The sequence below is a fragment of the Lactuca serriola genome, chromosome 3, assembly GCF_051521515.1.
Source record: "Lactuca serriola cultivar US96UC23 chromosome 3, Lser_US96UC23_V15, whole genome shotgun sequence".
Taxonomy (NCBI): domain Eukaryota; kingdom Viridiplantae; phylum Streptophyta; class Magnoliopsida; order Asterales; family Asteraceae; genus Lactuca; species Lactuca serriola.
The window spans coordinates 295,153,673-295,172,554 of NC_136410.1; the positions used below are offsets into that span (position 1 = coordinate 295,153,673).

The window sequence follows — 18,882 nt, forward strand, 5'->3', positions numbered from 1 at the left end:
AAAAACCAAAGGAAAATGATCAGAAGGGTAATGAAGCTTCTGCATCAAACAAAGGGAAAGAGAAACTTTTTGATAAAGAAGAAGAAGAAGAAGAAGAAGAAGAAGAAGAAGAAGATCTTTCTGAATCCGAGAAGCTTGTTCGGAAAAAGAGAGATAAAGAGTTGGACGATCTTCTGAAAATTTGTATGGAGTTGGAAGCAAAGGAAGTAGAGACCAAAATTGCAAAAATGATGCTTGAAACTCAAAAGTCACTCTTTCCTTCTTGGTCGATTCAAAGAATTCAGAAGGAAGCTATTAATAATCCAATTGTTTATTAGCTTGAGCCACAGTATCTTTTAAGCTGAATAAAGAAGTAAATTTGCAATTTGATTTTCCAATAACTCCAAGAGCTTTTCTGTTTCGGTGTTTTGAGAAAATAGAGAAGGCTATGATTTCTGACAATGAGGTGAGTCTGAAACTCTTCAACTTCTACTTGAAGTATGCCAAGCCTCAATATCAGTCTTGGAGCTTGAAGAGGATTATGGGGTTGAAGGTTTACTCGGCTATGCCTACAAAAGATTTTATGAACATAAGGTTCAAGGGATTTGTAGGAGTCGATAGAGTATTGGATGAATTCACTTTGGTAGACATGTCGTTTATGAATCCATACGACTGGATCTCTTTGTTCAACGTTGTTGTGAAAGATTAGAAGAAATACGAGCCTATCGTTGCCTATCTAAGAACAATGCTTATCTGCTATATCCTAGTGATTACGAAGATGGATACAGAGATAACATTGGTTTTGCAGAAAAGAACCACTATGAAACCCGAAGAGGAGCCTACGAATTTTAAGAAGCTTAGGCTGGGAGTTATTCGGAAAGAAAACTAGAGTGTTGCTTATAACTTAAAGGTTGGTGATTTAGGTCAGAAGAGTATGTTCTTTCTGAGAGACAAACATCTTTACTCAACTACAGCTTTGAAGACTATCCTCTCCATGGTTGAAACCTATAAAGCGAGCTTAGCTGTGGATCTAAAAAGCTTCTTAGATATGATAAAATGTATCTAAGTGTTTGAAACGTTCTTCTGAATTTAATGCACAAAATTCTCAACACACAGAGAAGGCAACAGTGAAGACTCTCCTTTGGAATTTGACAAAAAGGGGGAGATTGTTGGTTTATTAGTGTTGTGTCAGATATGTCTTATATAGGTTTATTTATTCAGAGATGGGCCTGTCCATTCTCGTTTTGGTCTTTCCAGGCTTAGCCTATATATAGTGCATGCATGTAACATTAGGGTTAATGATTTTTACGCTTTAGCAACCCTAACGGCCATTTGTACACTCTTATAGAGCAGTTCCTTAGAGCTCTTCTAGAGTTGTTTAATCAAAGCATTCAACACACGTTTGATCTTCATTGTTTTTTTTCTTTAATTCACTCCATTATTATAGAATCTTTCGATCTTATTTATTGTTCCTACAATAGGCTAGAAATGGTGCACAAACTCTGGATCTACAACCTCCTTCTTCTCCTTTTCTTCAAACTTCCTTCTTCTTCAAAACCACTAAAGAACACCCAAACACTCAAGGTAAGCTCAAAAATGCACTCAAGAAGGCTATGGTTTGAGATTGGCACTAAAAGGGCAATGAAGGCTGAAAGGGTAATGTACTTGAGGGACTTAGGGACTTTAAATAGGGTGAAAACCCTAAAATTTGGGGTTTTCCCGTGACTCGAGTATGCCCGGCGTACGTCGGGATCAGCCCCGATGGGGCGCATGCACGGAGTACGTCGTGATTCGATTATACTCATAATAAGGAACGACTTCTCCCGGGGCTTCTTCTCCTGCATCGTCTTCTTCTTCAGATCCTGCACCGTCTTCTTCTTCAGGTCCTGTGATGGCATTTATGTGTGTATTTATTTTTCTACATCCAATAACCTTCCCATGTACAGAAGCAACACCCAAATCCACTTTTAATTACAAATGATTAACGCACTATGCACTCTATCCACGACTCAAAACATTTGCTAAAATCTAAATGGTTGATTATATTAACATAAAAGATACAAATGGAGTAAATAAGCGTCAACAACGACAGCAAAATAAACTTAAACATCAAGCTGGAAAACAGAGCACAACAACATCACTACATAAAAAATTAACTAATAAGGGTAAAATTGTCAAAATATTGGAAAAAACTCCCGCCAGTAACCGTGAACTCCCACCAGGTAACATCCCCACACCATAAATGGACAGTTACTGTTACTGTCAACTGTCAAGAAATGTTCCAAAAAAAATGATTATAACTCTTCGTGATGAACTTCTTCAAGATTAACTAAATGCTGCTATAACCACTGTGGAAAATTATTATGTACAGGGGATGCAATGTACTCACAGCTTGACCATTTTGCCCCTCACAACCAGGGTAGGGTCGGCCTTACTGTACAAAAAAATAAGCCCTTGCTTAGGGCCCTCAATTCTAAGGGGCCCCTTAACCCAAAATTAAATTAGGGAATTGTTTATTCAGATTCTTCATTCACCATTCGGCAGAAGCGGCGACTCGGCAATTGTTCTTCACTTCTTCTTCTTTCTTTGTCCTATGAATCTAGTTAACTTATTAGTCATTTCATTCTTGATTCTACCCAGAACCGCACAAAATGAGAAAATCTGTTTTTTAAACTTCTATGTAGATTATAGAATAGTCTGATTCTTTTTTCCGATTAGAATATCTTTTAGGGTTAATATGGCTTAATTTTTTTTTTCAATATTCGTTGTGTCAAGTTGGATTTTGGAAAGGATAAGGGTTTAATTTATAACATTAAGTATAGTAATGACAAAGGGCCTCAAATTTTTGTTTCACTTAAAGCCCCTATACTGGTTGAGTCGTCCCTGCTCACAACTTGACCATTTTGCCCCTCACAGCTGGACCAATTTGTCCCTGTTGTTATCCTCAGTTTGGTATAATGATTCACAGATGGATTATAAGGATTGCAATTGTTCTGGTGTAACTTATTTCCAACATCAAGTATTTTTTTTTTAAATAGCTGGAAAACTTCTTTGCCTTTTTTTAAACGTTTTTGAAACATCCTTAATAAAAAAACTAAAAAATTATAAAAATAAAAGGTATTTTTAAAAATAAAAAAAGTAATCCGGAAATTTAACTATTCGAGGCAACTTTGTTTCTCTTTTCTATTTTGCATTGTATTTTCATATTACCACAAAAGTTTCGTAAAAGCACATTTTTGTCCAGCATATTCTTCACGGAATCACAAATCATCAACAAATTTACATGCAATCAAAACTTTGATGTGAAACTAGACGAACATCTACAGCTCCTTCTCACAATCACTCGTCATCGTATTTTCATCATCACGCTACCCTTCACCCTTCATCTGCAGCAAAAACATGGATGCTTATTAACAAGAGAATGCCAAGAACCAACGAAACCGATCGGAATTTAGAAAGAGAAAAACATACACACATTGGATACACATAGTGGGTATCGATCTATCTTTCTCATTGTGATCATTGACTCGAAATTTTGATTTCCAATTAATTTGTGTTTACAGGTGATTCGATTTCGATCAAAAATGGGTTTCATGTCTGGGATGTTTCTTGGGGCTTTATTTGGAATCGGGATTATGGTGGGTTGGCGTCATATGATGAGACAAAGAAGCAAAAATCGTACTGCAAAAGTAATTAGTCACCTCATCATCAAATTTTTGTTATGATTAGTTGATATTATGAAGAATTTGATAGTTTTTTATTTTGAGTTTGTATTAAGTATTCACCTCTGAGTTTGTTATCATATTAATTTTAGTGATGATAGGGTTTATACAAAATAGTTTGAGCTTTATTGAGATGCTTTACTTTTATCATCAGGCAGGTGATATAAAGCTCCTGGGGTCTCTTGATAGAGAAGATTTAAAGAAACTTTGTGGTGATAATTTTCCTGAATGGATATCGTTTCCTGTTTATGAGCAGGTTAGAGTTAAATTTCTTATTATATATTTTAGGAAAAATTATATCAAGTTTTTATATTTTGAATTACACATAATACCCATTTGCCCATAGTAAAGATTACTATATGTTATTGAAACTTTGTGGTGATAATTTTTTTTTTTTATTTTTTGTCTCTCACCTTCATGACTAATATTTCAGGTGAAATGGTTGAACAAACAGCTAAGCAAACTATGGCCATATGTTGCCGAAGTAATTTCTTTACCTTTTTTTAAAGTATTTTCTATAGGGTTGAATGTACATGCATGCAACAATGTTTCACTTTTTTTTTTTCATTTTTTGTAAAATGTGGTTTTTTTAGATTAAATGTGCAATCATTTTCAATCTATTACCAAAATATGCAACATTATAACCAAGAACTAGTTACCTCATGATGTTTGTATCGGTTAAATGCTTATTTATGCAAATACCAATTTATGCAACGAAGTTTCATTTCTTTTACCAATTTATGGAATTAATTTTTCACTTTTTTCTTTAACAATTTATGCTACATGTATTATACAACCATGTTTCAACTGGTTGCATCTTTTGTTTTTGATTTTCTTGATTGATTATTTTATATGTATGTATTAAATGTTACATTTTATAGGCTGCTACGATAATAATTAGAGAATCTGTTGAACCTATATTGGAAGAATATCGTCCATCAGGAATTTCATCTTTGAAGTTCAGCAAACTTTCTCTTGGAAGTGTGGCACCAAAAATTGAAGGTATAATTTATAGGAAAATTCAAAAACTTACAACTTCTTTAACATATTTAATTCCTTCAAAAACTATATGTGTAGGAATCCGTATTCAAAGCCCTAAGAAAGGTCAAATATCAATGGATATGGATTTTCGATGGGGTGGTGATCCAAATATTGTTTTAGGAGTCGAAGCTGCAGGTGTTGCTTCATTACCTATTCAGGTAAACTACTTTTGAAATATTAATATAATGATGTTATTGAACTATATAATTAATTAATTAATTATCATCTTTTTTTTGTTGTTCTTCTATTTCTTACAGTTGAAGGATCTTCAAGTTTTTACAATTATTCGTGTTATTTTCCAACTTTCTGAGGAAATTCCTTGCATCTCTGCTGTTGTTGTGGCTTTACTTTCTGAGGTACATTTTTACGTGTGTTTATCAATTTGTTATATGAGACTGAGTAAATAAATGCTATTAATCATAGTCATGATGTGGAAATTTGAAAAGGAAAAAAGTTTAATTTGAAATAATGAACAACTTTGGACAAATTTTGGAAACATAAACTTGATTCTTTTTGTCCAAAAAATGCTCATTCTTGAAAACCTCGCCTTCTTTTTCATTTTAGAATAATAATGATTTGTCTGTAATAGAAAAATGATTATATAATGGCTTGAATGGTCAAACACTCAAGTATGATTGTAGATTAATGATCGTACATGTCACTTTTTCTCTAAATTGCTAATACTTGTAAAAATTTTGGCAGTTTTTTTTTTTTTGTCTTTTCATCAGAACAATTGTTTATTTGCAAGGAAATCCAAATAGCAGTGATTTTGTATTCGGATGCCATTGCTATAAATGTGTAGATTTTTCAAAGTACAATATTGTATTATGAAGAAATGAAAATAAGATGTTATAATAAACAAATAAATGAAATTTTAACTTGATCTTTTTTTGGTATCAGCCAAAGCCAAGATTCGATTATACATTGAAGGCTGTTGGTGGAAGTTTAACAGCCATTCCTGGACTTTCAGACATGATTGAAGTAAGTTTTTTTTTATATAATTGGATTGTTATTTTCTGAATCAATTAGGCATTATAAAAAAGTTCTAATACTTATATCTTGATTTATGTAGGATACAGTAACTTCAATTATTACAGATATGCTTCAATGGCCACATAGAATTGTTGTTCCCCTTGGTGGTATACCTGTAGATACAAGGTAAACTTCATTCTTAAAATATTATATTTACATAATATCACTCATTTTTAGGAAATTTTTCAACCACTTTACTTGACTTTTCACCGAAATCGCAAAAAAAATATATCTAAGAGTCTGAAAAAATGGCAATTCTGCACAATTACAAAAATATTTTAGGCGGTTTTATGCTTTAACCACTAATACTTTGTTTTCTTTTAAAAATAAAAGTTGATGATGTTTTGTTGATAATTATGCAGTGATTTGGAGCTTAAACCACAAGGAAAGCTGATGTTAACAGTTGTGAAGGCACATAATTTAAAAAATATGGAAATGATGGGAAAATCTGATCCGTATGCAGTTGCATTTATTCGGCCACTTGAAAAATTCAAAACCAAAGTCATTGAGAACAACTTGAATCCTGTTTGGAATCAAACATTTCATCTCACTGTGGAAGATAGAGAGACCCAATTTGCTGTTGTTGAGGTCAAATTCGTATTTTCCCCTTGTTTGTTTTCTTATCTAATATAAATGTAACAACTTCCTCTTTTAGAAAGGACAAACATACGGAAGAGCACTTGTACTTTCACCACTTTATCGGTTTAGCTACTTAACCATTTTCTATAGTGAATAAACCATTATACTATTTTTGAGGCTTTAAAAACAAGGGTTAATCACAAAATTGACCAAAACAAGAGGTGTATAACTATGGACTTAAGCAGAATTTCTTTTATTGCAAAATTACTCTATGAAGGGACCCCACTACATAAAAATCTTAAATTTTTTGTGAAGCTCTTTTTTTTTGTTTACAAAATGAAATCACTCCGCAAGAAAAAAGTAGAAAAAAGGTAGTTTCAAAATGGGTGGTTATTTTTGTCATTAACCCTTAAAAACATTTTTCCCCATTTCCATGTTATGAATGCAGAAAAGCACAATGTACTTTAACAATTTTGTCGATTTAGCCATTGAACAACTATGAATATAATCATTAAAGATTAATAATTTAGTGGCTAAATGAATGAAGTGGTGAAAGTACGTTGTGTTTTTCGGTATTTTGTCTTTTTCGGAAAATGGTTATTTTCTTTAAACGGTCAAAAGAGTATAGTGGCTTAATTGATTAAATGGTGAAGATAATACAATTACAAAGACCTTTTTATCGTATTTAAAATATATAATGTGTAAATTCAAAATAGGTTTTTGATGAAGATATTGGAGCTGACCAACGGTTGGGCATAGCAAAATTACAGTTGATTGATCTTCAACCTGAAATTGAGAAGGAACTTGAATTAAGACTACAACCTTCCCTTGATATGATGAAGATCAAAGATAAGAAGGATAGAGGAACTATTACAATCAAGGTAAAAAAAAAACATATTGATTGTTTCCTCTATTTTTAGAGCTAAATGAAAGAAATAGCAACATACTTTTAGTTTTTTTTTTCTTATTAAGGCATTTAACATTGAAAAATCTACCAAATTTAGCACATTTTTTAATAGGATATTATACTTTGAAAAATCTACCCAATTATAACAATGCAATTTCCTTTGAATTTAGATGACATTGCTATAATTGGTTCGATTTTTTAAACCTTAACACTAGAATAGGAAAAAAAATGAAAATAGAATGTTACATTATAATAAACTAATTAATGATAGTACATTGCTATTCCCTTCATTTAACCTTATTGCTTAAGATAACTGTTTTTATGATCGAGTAACTATTGGATGATGCGGATGAGGATGAAAATGACATTAATATAATTGAATAGACTTTTCAAAGGTTAATGCTATAATAGGTTGAAAAAAAATATAACTAGGATACTATAATAAACAAATTAATAAGGTATGTTGCTATTTCTTGAAAATGTTTGAATATGTAGGCAAGGTATCATCAATTCACGAAAGAAGAACAAGATGCAGCATTAGCAGAAGAGAAGAAGGCACTTGAAGAGAAAGAGAAAATAAGAAACGAAGGTGCCATTAATAGCACCATGGATGCCATTGATGATCCCACACATGTGGATAAATGAGCTTGAGACAATATTCAAGTGTAGGAATCTTAAGTCTTTTTGAAAAGAGTCCTAAAAATTCATTGATATTTTTTTGTAACTTTTATATTTGTAGATCAACTACATGTAAATTTTGTTGCATAGCAGATCACTTCTTTGAGATGCGCCTTTTTCATAAATGATTTTTTTTTGTTTATTATTGTCGCTTTATCAATGATATTATGTATACAAATGATTTGTCTCAATTGTATAACATTCATTTTAATGATTTAAGGTAAATATAGGTACCTTACGTACATTATCTATTACTCAATGCACCTTTTTTTTTGCGAGTCACACTTTTTTGTGTGGTCTATATCGATTTTTGTACTAGTGCATGTGATCCAAGCGCTCCTTGACTTCTCGATTTTGCACCACTCCACACACTCCTTGTGCTTGCATGTTTACCCATATTTCCAAAGCATGTTGATTCATACACAACATTTTTTTTTTGCCACAATAATGGCATATGCTCTTTTTGCATATTGTACTACCCATCTAAAGCATGCTCTGTTGGGTATGGCAAAAAAACTGTTGTATTCAAATCATTTCTCATTTTCAAAGCCTACAATGATTCGGGTAATGTAAGCTGACACTACCTTTTTCACCAACTCTTTGAGCTCCATTTTAGCTAGAGAAAATCGAACTCGGCATGGTTGGCTTTGGAATACATGTACAACGAGCCTTTGATATCACTTGTTGGATCAAAATATGACCAAAATATATGCAGTTTGAAGCTGAAAGGTGTCACCAGAAAATTGCGTGGGGCTGCAAGAATGGTCTGATGAAACCAAGGTTCTAAAAAACTTGTCATGGCTCCGCCATGGCGCGCCATGACTCCAAGGCTTGTATTTGCCGCCAAGTTTTGTCAAAACGTCACCTTAACTAATATATGTGTATGAAAATGAATAATAGTTGAAAATACATATAAAAATATTAATTATATAGAAAATTGCCGCCTTAAGTCACGCCTTACAAACGTCGTGACTCGCCAAGGCTCGAAAAAGCTTGAGGCTTGACATTGCCGCCAAGTCACGCCTTACGTTATTTAGAACCTTGGATGAAACAAAAAGAACTGAGAAGGGAGAAAGGAAAAGTTGAAGCCAAAAATTTCCTTGAATTAAACAACATGAAACTGTATAGTGCAGCTGAAATAAAGAAACAAAAGGACTACTGCTACTGCTATATCTACTTTTTGGAAAGGTTAGAAACAGACGAAGGCAAATCAATCTATTTGAATGGAGAGGGTGACCCACTCCTCACCCCACTCCCCAATAATACGCATGAAAGAGCAAATGAAGAAGCTCCACAAAATTGGCCACTTGCTAAAGAAAAAGTAACCTCCTTTTTAGTTTTAAATTGTCAAGTTTGTCCTTAATCCTTGCAAGACTTTGGCTGGAGTTGGACTCGGGTCAACCCGCTCGAGTTTGGTTTAAACTCACAGTCACAAACACAAGTGTTACATATGTGAATTGCTTTTTCATCGATTTGAACAAACATTAACTAGATGGAAAAATGAAAAATCTATTCGTTCTAAAGAACAATGATATTAAACAAAGTTAAAAACTCGAAACTAGTAGGACTTCATGTGGAGATTATTGACTACATCGAGTCGTTTATTGTATTCATCTTGACATGCATATGGCAAAATTGGAGTTCTGCAAATCGGACAAGTACCTTGGACATGATCCATCCAACGATCCAAACAATTTTGATGGAAAGTATGCGTACAATTTATCAAGCATCTAATCTTGTCATCACCCTCAAACTCATTCAAGCAAACTGCACAACTTTCCTCCAAATCTTTCCTCTCATCAATGTCCTTGAAGCTTCTGACCACAAGGAATTCACGAGTCACCATAGCTGAAACAGGACTGCTTCCAGATAGTTTTTGATGATCATGATGATGCTGGGGTTGAGCCAAATTGAAGATACGAAAAAGAAACAGAACCATGTTTTGAATTGAACATAAAACAAAGCATGCGAATAGAATATACTTGGAAAGTCCCGTTTCTTTGAAACCCATATACATGCCCATTGATGTCCTTGTATGTGTGTGTTGTTAGAGTGTGGAGAAAAAAGGAGTTGGATCTGATTATAGGTTCCCTTCAATACATATAATGGATCCCTATATATTAATTTGTGTGATGGGGATGGAGGAAGGATGATTATTAAACGAATAATAATTTAGAAACAAGCGCACTAGTTTAAACATATTGATAGCATGGGCCAATGTATGGAATAATTAGATTATATTAAAAGAGCACTTATTTAGCCATTTATTAGATATTGAAATATAAGTGCTTATTTTATACCCTTTCACACGTGGCCAACCAAAAGAATCGTGGACAACTATTTTATTGAGCCATACTCCACACATGGTCTAAACGTATTAGAAATATACTTAAAAAAACGTATATACAAATGCAAAGAAGTTCAAGTACATAAATGAATAAAAACAATTAATTTTTTGTTTTCTATAATGATAATAAAAAGAATCTGTGTATATAATTTATAAAAATATTGATCAACATGCATACATATGAGAGATGAGTTGATATCATAAAATGATAGTCGTTTGTTTTTAATTTATTTTTTGGTCATTGATATTGAGTCTATATGGTTTCCATTAGGGATATAAATATATAAATTTTGAATATTTAAAAATCAAATATGGATTCAAGATGATACATATCAAAATACCCCTACAACATTTATTTTCATCTTCTAAAGACAAAGTAAAACCTATGACAAAATTTACTAAAATGTATATGGTGTCAAACTCACCACATGCCAACAATTCAGCATAGCCCTTCACAAAATTAGATCAAACAAATACACACACACTTTCTTGAATCAATTTTGCAAACAATATTTATCACAAAAACAAAAATACAAATTTTAAAACACCCAAATTTGTTCTTACTCTAATTAACAAAAAAATGTCAAAATTTGATCCATATGAACACCTCAAGATTCTTAATAATGAAGATGGTACAATTACTCGCCTGGTTCAATTCCCACAAAAGTCTGCCACCGGCGACGGTGAGCTCCTCCATAGTCAAACGGTGGTCAGCAAGGATGTAACCCTCGACGCCACCAAAAGCACATGGATACGAATTTACCGGCCAGCGAAAATACCCTCCAATGATAGCAAAATCGCACGCCTCCCATTGGTTATATACTTCCACGCCGGAGGTTGGATTCTTTTCAATGTAAACGACATGATGAACCACGACGCCATGAACAAACTCTCCGAGGAGATTCCGGCCATCGCAGTTTCAGTCAACTTCCGGCTAGCACCGGAGACCAGACTCCCAGGGCAATACGAGGACGCGATGGACGCTTTAAATTGGGTGAAAAAACAAGCCACAGATCCAAACGGCGAACCATGGATCACACAATACGCCGATTTCTCTAGGGTTTTCCTCTACGGAACCTCATGCGGCGCCAACATTGTTTTGAACACAGCATTACGAGTTCTGGATCAGGATCTATCGCCATTGACAATCGGGGGAATCATACTCAACCAGCCCTTTTTCGGAGGCAAAAAACGAACGAAATCGGAGCTAAAAATGGCGGCGGATATGTTCTTTCCGTTGCCGGTGATCGATCTTTTGTGGGAACTTGCTTTACCGAAGGGTACGGATCGAGATCATCGATTTTGTAATCCGTTAGGGGATGAACAAGTGAAGAAAAAGATGAAGAGATTAGGGAGGTGTTTGGTTATAGGGTTTGGAGGGGATCCATTGATTGATAGGCAACAAGATCTTGTGCAATTGATGGTGATGCAAGGGGTTATGGTTGAAGCCAGATTTGATGATGTGGGGTTTCATGGGATTGAAATGATTGATCCAAGAAGAGCGTCTGCAATTCTTAATTTTGTTAAAGAGTTCATCATTTGATTTTTTTTTTTTTTGATTAAATTTTTATTTGAAGAAAATGTAACATTTCGTAACTTCTGTGAAGATATAATTATTGTACTGAGTTAAAAGGGTTAATATCAAATTTTGTTTCTAGAAGCCTTTTTATATATACCTGGTCCTTAACTTTTTTTGTGTATGTTTTATTCACCCTTAAACTTTATTTGTTAAAAATGTCATTATCACCGGTAATATAGAGAGTTTTTTCGGTTTCCGACCTCTTTTCTAGCCAAGTATGATTTTTCCGGTCAAAATATGTTTTCCGGTGAGATGAGTTCTTGACACATTTTTCAAATTTCGTGTTTCTCTTATTCTTATCTTTTGTTTCCAAATTTGGGGTTTTGTATGTGTTCATGGTTGAAGAACAAACAAACACACAAAATGATTTAGATATTTGATTCTTGTTAGAGTTTGTTCAACGTCATAAATGAGTTAGGGTTCGAACTCAAGGAAGATGAAGGGTTCCAGGAACAAAATCGAAATATGCCATGGATGAAGGGTTTAAACTTGCAGAAGATGAATAGTTCTAGAAAATCAAGGTGTTGTAGGTTTGTTAATGGAGAAAATCGAGGTGTTGCAGGTTTGTTAATGGAGGTGTTGCACGTTCGTTAATGGAGATGAGGAACTTCTTGATGTTTCTTCAGCCTTTGCTTGAGTGTTCTTGGTTTTATGTTCAAGTTTTGGTCATATTAAGAGCTTAATGGACTTAGGGTTTTTGATCTTGCCTTAGAGTTGATTCCTAATGGATAAAGTTGGAAACTTTATCCATTAAGTCATTAAAACGAAGTAGATATGGAACTATGAGCCTTGATCGTGATTAAGCTCTTAATGAGAGAAATGGCATCCTGCCAGTTGCCACGACGTGGCCAAAGGGATGGCCACGACGTGGTGAAGTTTGGATCCACCACCATTTTGTCTTGGCATTCCCACGACGTAACCAAGGAGGGCCCATGTCATAGCGTTGACTTTGACTTTGTTGTCCGTTGACTTTTGACCGGTTTGACTTTAAGGTTAGACTAGGAGGATTTGGTTTGTTGAATGTGGATTTATCTCTTTTGGTGATTAGTCGGTTTGTGGGATTGAGCAGTGCAAGGTGTGAAAGTGTTGTTGTGCTTCTTCGGTTCTTTAGTTCAGGTGAGTTTCTCATTATGTCATGTATCCTATTTTATATCATATACATGGTAGGATAGAGGTGTTGTTATAATACAAGTATGTTAGTGGCTATGATAACTCCTTTGTTATGTATGTCAAGTTTAGGAAACTTGGTGTCTTGGTATGCTAGACTCGTAGGATCTTTCCTATTGATCGTATGTTACTATCATGATTTATGTTTGATTAGGGTAACTAGGGTAGGCCAGTTATCAGGATTATGTATGACGGACCAGCAAATGACTTAGTTGAGAAGTGGTCAATAGCAGGGTAACTAGGGAAGGCTGGTTGCTAAGGGTATGAATATGTTGGTATTTGTTATGTATAGTTAGGTAGTAAGGATATCTTGGATTTTATGTAGTTTAAGTTAGATAGCCTGAGAACTCGTGGTCTAATGTCCTATTGTGATGTTCTTGTCTGATTATTCGCTCTCGAATGGGTCATATGTTCGAGTGTCTATCTGATCTTTGACTGCATATAACTTTATGTATGGCATGCAAGACCAGGATGTGGCTCCTAGAATTAATATGGAAGACCATGATATTGTTGGATTAGGTGTCTAAGCACATAACTATAATTGGTATAAACTTGAATTAATAGTAGCACAATCCTTTTGGGTTGCCCTCAAACCTACCACCTGGACAAGATGACTTTCAGAGAGAGAGGTTGATTTATTATTTGCTTAATAAATTGAAATAAATCATTTATTAATATATTATGAGAATAATATATTAATTAGAATTAGTAATATTAAGTTAATAATTAATCAGAAATTAATTGGAATTAATTTCGGGATTAATGAAATTAATTAAAAGTGCAGGGTCTAAGTGTAATTGTTCAATAGTTGAGCAAAAGGCATCCTTGTACTGATGGCTTATGATCATAACAACAAACCTATGTGTTCATGCCTAATTGCTTTGGATCTAAGTTTTTCACTAGTTGAACATGCAATTGAAAACCAAAGCAATAAACCCTAGATCTAGCATACAATTTCGAAAATTCTATAACAAAAAGGGTTTTGATGTTTACCTTACTAGTTATGTAGTAATAACTAGAACTCCTTGTAGATCCTTGACTCTTGATAGCTTAGTGCCTCAAATGTTGCACCTCTAATGGTTCACAAACACCACTAGCAAGAGGATGAGAGGAGAGAGAGAAGAATATTCTTAGAAATTGGCTCTACTAGGGTTAGAGGCAAGTGTAGGCCGAAATCTTAAGAGATGGGGTCTTTATATAGTTGTGGGTTGCTAGGGTTTCAGTAGGAAACCCTAATTTCCTAATTAAGGCTTAAGCAGCCCATGGACCTCCTATCAATAAGCCTTGGACGAAATCGATAGGGCCTCCCTATAGGATTTCGTCCACTCCTAATTAAGGAGTCCATCAGCTCAGTTTCACAACTATCAATGATTTGCAAAATAGCCACTGTTCCTTTAATCCCAAAATTAATTCCAACTTAATTTTTGATTAAATACCAATTAAATAACATGATTTCTAATTAATATATTATTTCATAATACATTAATAAATCAATTAATTATTCCAGATAATAAATTCAACCTGTCTCCAAAAGGCATCTTGTCAAATTGCTATGGTCAAGGCAACCCAAAAGGACCATGCTACTATCAAATCAAGTACACATCAATTATAGTTATAGGCTTAGACACCTAATCCAATAGTCTCCCACTTGGATAAGTCTAATACCTATGATTGCAAGTATGACTTCAAAATTTAACCAGCAATCGTAGCTTTCAAAAGGCGTTGTTGAACTCTGACCTAGTTAGTTACGTGTCCTTTAGATAAGTGATCAAATATCCTACCATTCTACAAGATATCGTATGGACATGAGACATGGATTATAATCATTATCTCTGTCCAAGATTTGTTTCCCGGTTTATGACGACTGACAACAGACTACTAATTGAACGTATCAATTTAGTCAAGGCTTGGCCAAGCGCTTAAGATGTCATCACTAAATCATCGAGGAGCCCATAGATATCGCAGGACGAGAAATAACCTACACCCTCTGATTCAAATTCAAGGCCTCCAACAACGAAGGTGAATACGAAGCCCTGGTGCATGACTAGAACTCGCTAGTCAAATGGAAGCACACAACTTCATGTATACACCGACTCTTTGTTGATTACACATCAAGTGAAAGGATTCTATAAAGCCAAAGAAGAATTGATGAAAATATATTTATCCAAAGTCTAGGACTTACAAAAACATTTCAGCTACTTCACGATAACACAGATCCCTCGTTCAAAAAACAAACGCGCGGATGCTTTAAGTAATTTAGCATCTTCATCTTTCTCTCACTTCACGAAGAGTGTCTTGGTCGAAATTGTCCTATGCAGGAGCATACATGTGAAAGTTGTCAACACAGTCGAGGAAATAGGAGCGACGTGGATGGACCCGATCGTACGCTACTTGATGGATGGGACCCTTCCAAACGACCAAACGGAAGCAAGTAAAATACGGATCAAATCCCTCAATATTCCATCAAATAGGGTGTGCTTTATCAAAAAGGATATATGACCCAGTGGTTAAGATGCGTTGGACCCAAACAGGCAAACTATGTTTTATGTGAAGCACACTTCAGGTCATGTGGTTCACATGCAGGAGCCCGAAGCATCGTTCAAAAGGTCGCAAGGCTTGGAAACATGCCAGAATTGTCAACAACATGCACCAACTATACGACAACCTCAATGTGAACTAACAAGCATCTCAAGCCCATGACCCTTTTACCAATGGGGAATCGACATAGTGGGGCCATTTCCAGAGGCTCCCGGCCGTGTCAAGTTTCTAATAGTCTCCATAGATTGTTTTACAAAATGGGTAGAAGCCGAGCAGGTAGCAACAATCACCGGTCAAAAGGTATTGCAGTTCGTTTGGCGCAATATTGTTTGTCACCTCGGAATTCCAGGAACAATCATCAACAACAACGGGAAGCAGTTTTCCAACAACCATTTTAGAGAATGGTGCGAAGAACTTAAAATCTAGCAAAATTTCACATCTGTTGCTCACCCACAGGCAAATGGACAAACCGAGGTAACCAATCGGACCATATTACAAGGCTTGAAAGCAAGACTCGGTAAAGTTAAAGGACAATGGGTCGAAGAATTGCCAAATGTTCTTTGAGCATATCGAACAACGGCTCGAACTGGAACCGATTGCACACCCTTTAGCCTAGTCTATCGTTCTGCCACCTGAGATTGGCTTACCAACTTACTGCGTCAGCAACTTTGACCTAACCACAAATGATGTAAACCTAAGCCTCAATCTTGATTTACTAGAAGAATGACGAGAGTTTGCTTCTTTAAGGAACGCTAGATATAAAACACTGACAGAACGATACTACAACAACAAAGTAAAACATAAACAATTTAAAATTGGTGATTTCGTTATAATAAAAAATGAGGCCAACAGACAAGAAGGCCAAAAGAAGCTAGATCCCAACTGGGAAGACCCTTACCAAGTAACAGGCACCAAACGCACCAGATCATACCTCTTAGCCGACATGAATGGTCGCCCCATCCCAAGAACATGGCATATAAGCAACATATGAAGGTTCCGCTTTTAAGAAGGCGAAGAAAGCACGTTACAACACGACACAGTTATCTCATATGTACAAATAAGCCGTTTTCTAAAAATGTGCTTTTTGATTCACCATGAAAATAAAACAAAAGTACTTATGGCTACAAAAAGCCAAACATGATGCATCACCGTTCCGACATTATAAAAACTAATAATATAATAAAAAAAAGGCATACCTACGCGATTTCACGTGACAATCAAACAACGTCCCACAAACAATGGCCGTTGATAAAGAGTAATAAAACTTGTATAAAACATATCATGTCAAATCAACTTATATGTCAACAATCAAAAGACGATGCATCCTCGTTCGACATTAGAGGAACGAAACTGTATACATTAAAATGTATACTTTCGTGGCTATACACGATAACAAAATGACTCCACGGAAACAATAACTACATATGTTAATAATCAAGTTGTTCACACATTACATGGGTCGGTAATGTGTATCGCCCACAAACAATACACACGGCGCAAACACAACCAGTTATAATCATTTTCAAACAAATGAATATGATTACGGAAATAGAAAAAGTACTATACAGAAAAAGATGAGTATAATGTTTGTCCACAATGGACTAGAAGCAGAGCCTCACCAATAAAAAGCAGCGGCAGTATAAAAAATGAAAAATAAAAAATAAACAACCAACTTCTAGTCAAAACGATTTTTCTTAGACGAACGGGTGTGGGCAACGCGCATAACGCGTTATCTTACGTGGCATACGCCCTTAACGGCGCCATGGTGGAGAACACCGCCCCAGGGTCGCGTTAAGGCGCGTTACGCCACGGCGCGTTATGGTGACAACGGGCGATAACGGGTATTTTCTTTTTTTTCGACATAATTTTGACCGTTCGAAAACAAACGGTAACATAAAAAAAATCAACTTTTATATATATACTATATCAAATCATATTTCTTTCATTTTTACCTACAAAATTCTCTACATATTTCTTTCAATATTTCAAAACCAAAATATGAATGAATTTGATCCGGCCCATCCGTATAACGATGATAACGACGAAGATGATTTGTTCGTGAGTATGATGTACCAGTATTATACAGGCAGCCTAGTACAGCCAGATCCAGCTCCATTACTCACGCGACATGCAACGTTAAATAGAGATCGCAAGGAAAGGCATAGACGACTAGTTAACGATTACTTTGCGGAAAATTGTGTCTACCAACCAAGCGATTTCAAAAGAAGATTTCGTTTGCGAAAAACTGTTTTTGAAAGGATCGCCAACACTATGGAAGCAAGGTATCATTTGTTTCAACTTTTATTATTTATAAAACGTCACTTTTAAATAAATATAGATATAATTTTTACGTGTTTACTATTTATTTAGGTATCGTTTGTTTACTATATATTTAGGTATCGTTTGTTTCAATTTTTATAATTTATAAAATGTTACTTTTAGATAAAAATAAATATAATTTTTACGTGTTTAATATTTATTTAGGTATGAATTTTTCCAAATGAGATATGATGCTTGAGGCAAACGAGGCTTCACAGGGTTGCAAAAATGTGTTGCTGCAATTAAACTTATGGCAATGGGGGAGTCGCCCGATTCTATTGACGATTACATGAGAATGTCTGAGAGGATCGCACGAGAAAGTTTGTATTTATTGGCAAGAGGTGTTGTCGAAACCTTCAATGACCAATACTCGCACAAACCTTCGTTGCATGATATGCAACAATTATATGCGGCGCATGAAGAAAGACATGGTTTTCCGGGTATGCTTGGGAGCATTGACTGCACACACTGGAAATGGAGAAATTGCCCTGTGGCGTGGAAAGGCCAGTATTCGAGCAGTCATCATGGAGCGCCTTCGTTGGTATTAGAGGCTATTGCTTCACAAGATTTATGGATTTGGCATGCTTTTTTCAGGGTTGCGGGTTCTAACAACGACGTCAACGTTCTCGATGATCAATCACCGATATTTGACGATCTTTTGTCAGGAAAAGCCTCAGATGCTCCTTTCACAGTGAATGGAAATGAATATAAGTTCGGGTATTACCTTACAGATGGAATATATCCACAATATTCTACGTTTGTGAAGGCGTTTCGACACCCAATAGATCCAAGGGACAAATATTTCAAGAGACGACAAGAAGGAGCACGTAAGGACGTTGAACGTGCTTTTGGGGTTTTGAAATCAAAATGGCACATTGTTGAACATGCGGCGAGACCTTATGAGTTAGATACTCTACGATATATCATGTATTCATGAATCGTAATGCATAACATGGTTGTCGAAGATAAAGGACGCAATATTGCAACATATTCT

At 35.1% G+C, this 18,882-nt stretch overlaps 3 protein-coding genes and 1 pseudogene across 3 annotated transcripts; 3 read left to right on the forward strand and 1 right to left on the reverse strand.

Moving 5' to 3' along the window:
* Positions 1 to 2,011: 2,011 nt before the first annotated feature.
* On the forward strand, positions 2,012 to 8,163 carry LOC145096300 (calcium-dependent lipid-binding protein-like). Its single transcript, XM_079034048.1, has 13 exons — positions 2,012 to 2,201; positions 2,351 to 2,415; positions 3,543 to 3,668; positions 3,856 to 3,957; positions 4,135 to 4,185; positions 4,583 to 4,703; positions 4,779 to 4,900; positions 5,000 to 5,098; positions 5,643 to 5,723; positions 5,815 to 5,900; positions 6,137 to 6,362; positions 7,070 to 7,234; positions 7,756 to 8,163. The coding sequence occupies exons 1-13, from the start codon at positions 2,012 to 2,014 to the stop codon at positions 7,903 to 7,905; spliced, it is 1,584 nt and encodes a 527-aa protein (XP_078890174.1). The 3' UTR covers positions 7,906 to 8,163.
* Positions 8,164 to 9,496: 1,333 nt separating this feature from the next.
* On the reverse strand, positions 9,497 to 9,961 carry LOC145096301 (brassinosteroid-responsive RING protein 1 pseudogene; annotated as a pseudogene).
* Positions 9,962 to 10,865: 904 nt separating this feature from the next.
* Positions 10,866 to 11,828, forward strand: LOC145096302 (alpha/beta-Hydrolases superfamily protein). Its single transcript, XM_079034049.1, has one exon. It carries the CDS (start codon positions 10,866 to 10,868, stop codon positions 11,826 to 11,828), a length of 963 nt encoding a protein of 320 aa, XP_078890175.1.
* Positions 11,829 to 18,144: 6,316 nt separating this feature from the next.
* LOC145096303 (uncharacterized) lies at positions 18,145 to 18,825 on the forward strand. The gene has a single exon (XM_079034050.1). The coding sequence runs from the start codon at positions 18,145 to 18,147 to the stop codon at positions 18,823 to 18,825; it is 681 nt and encodes a 226-aa protein (XP_078890176.1).
* Positions 18,826 to 18,882: the final 57 nt, after the last annotated feature.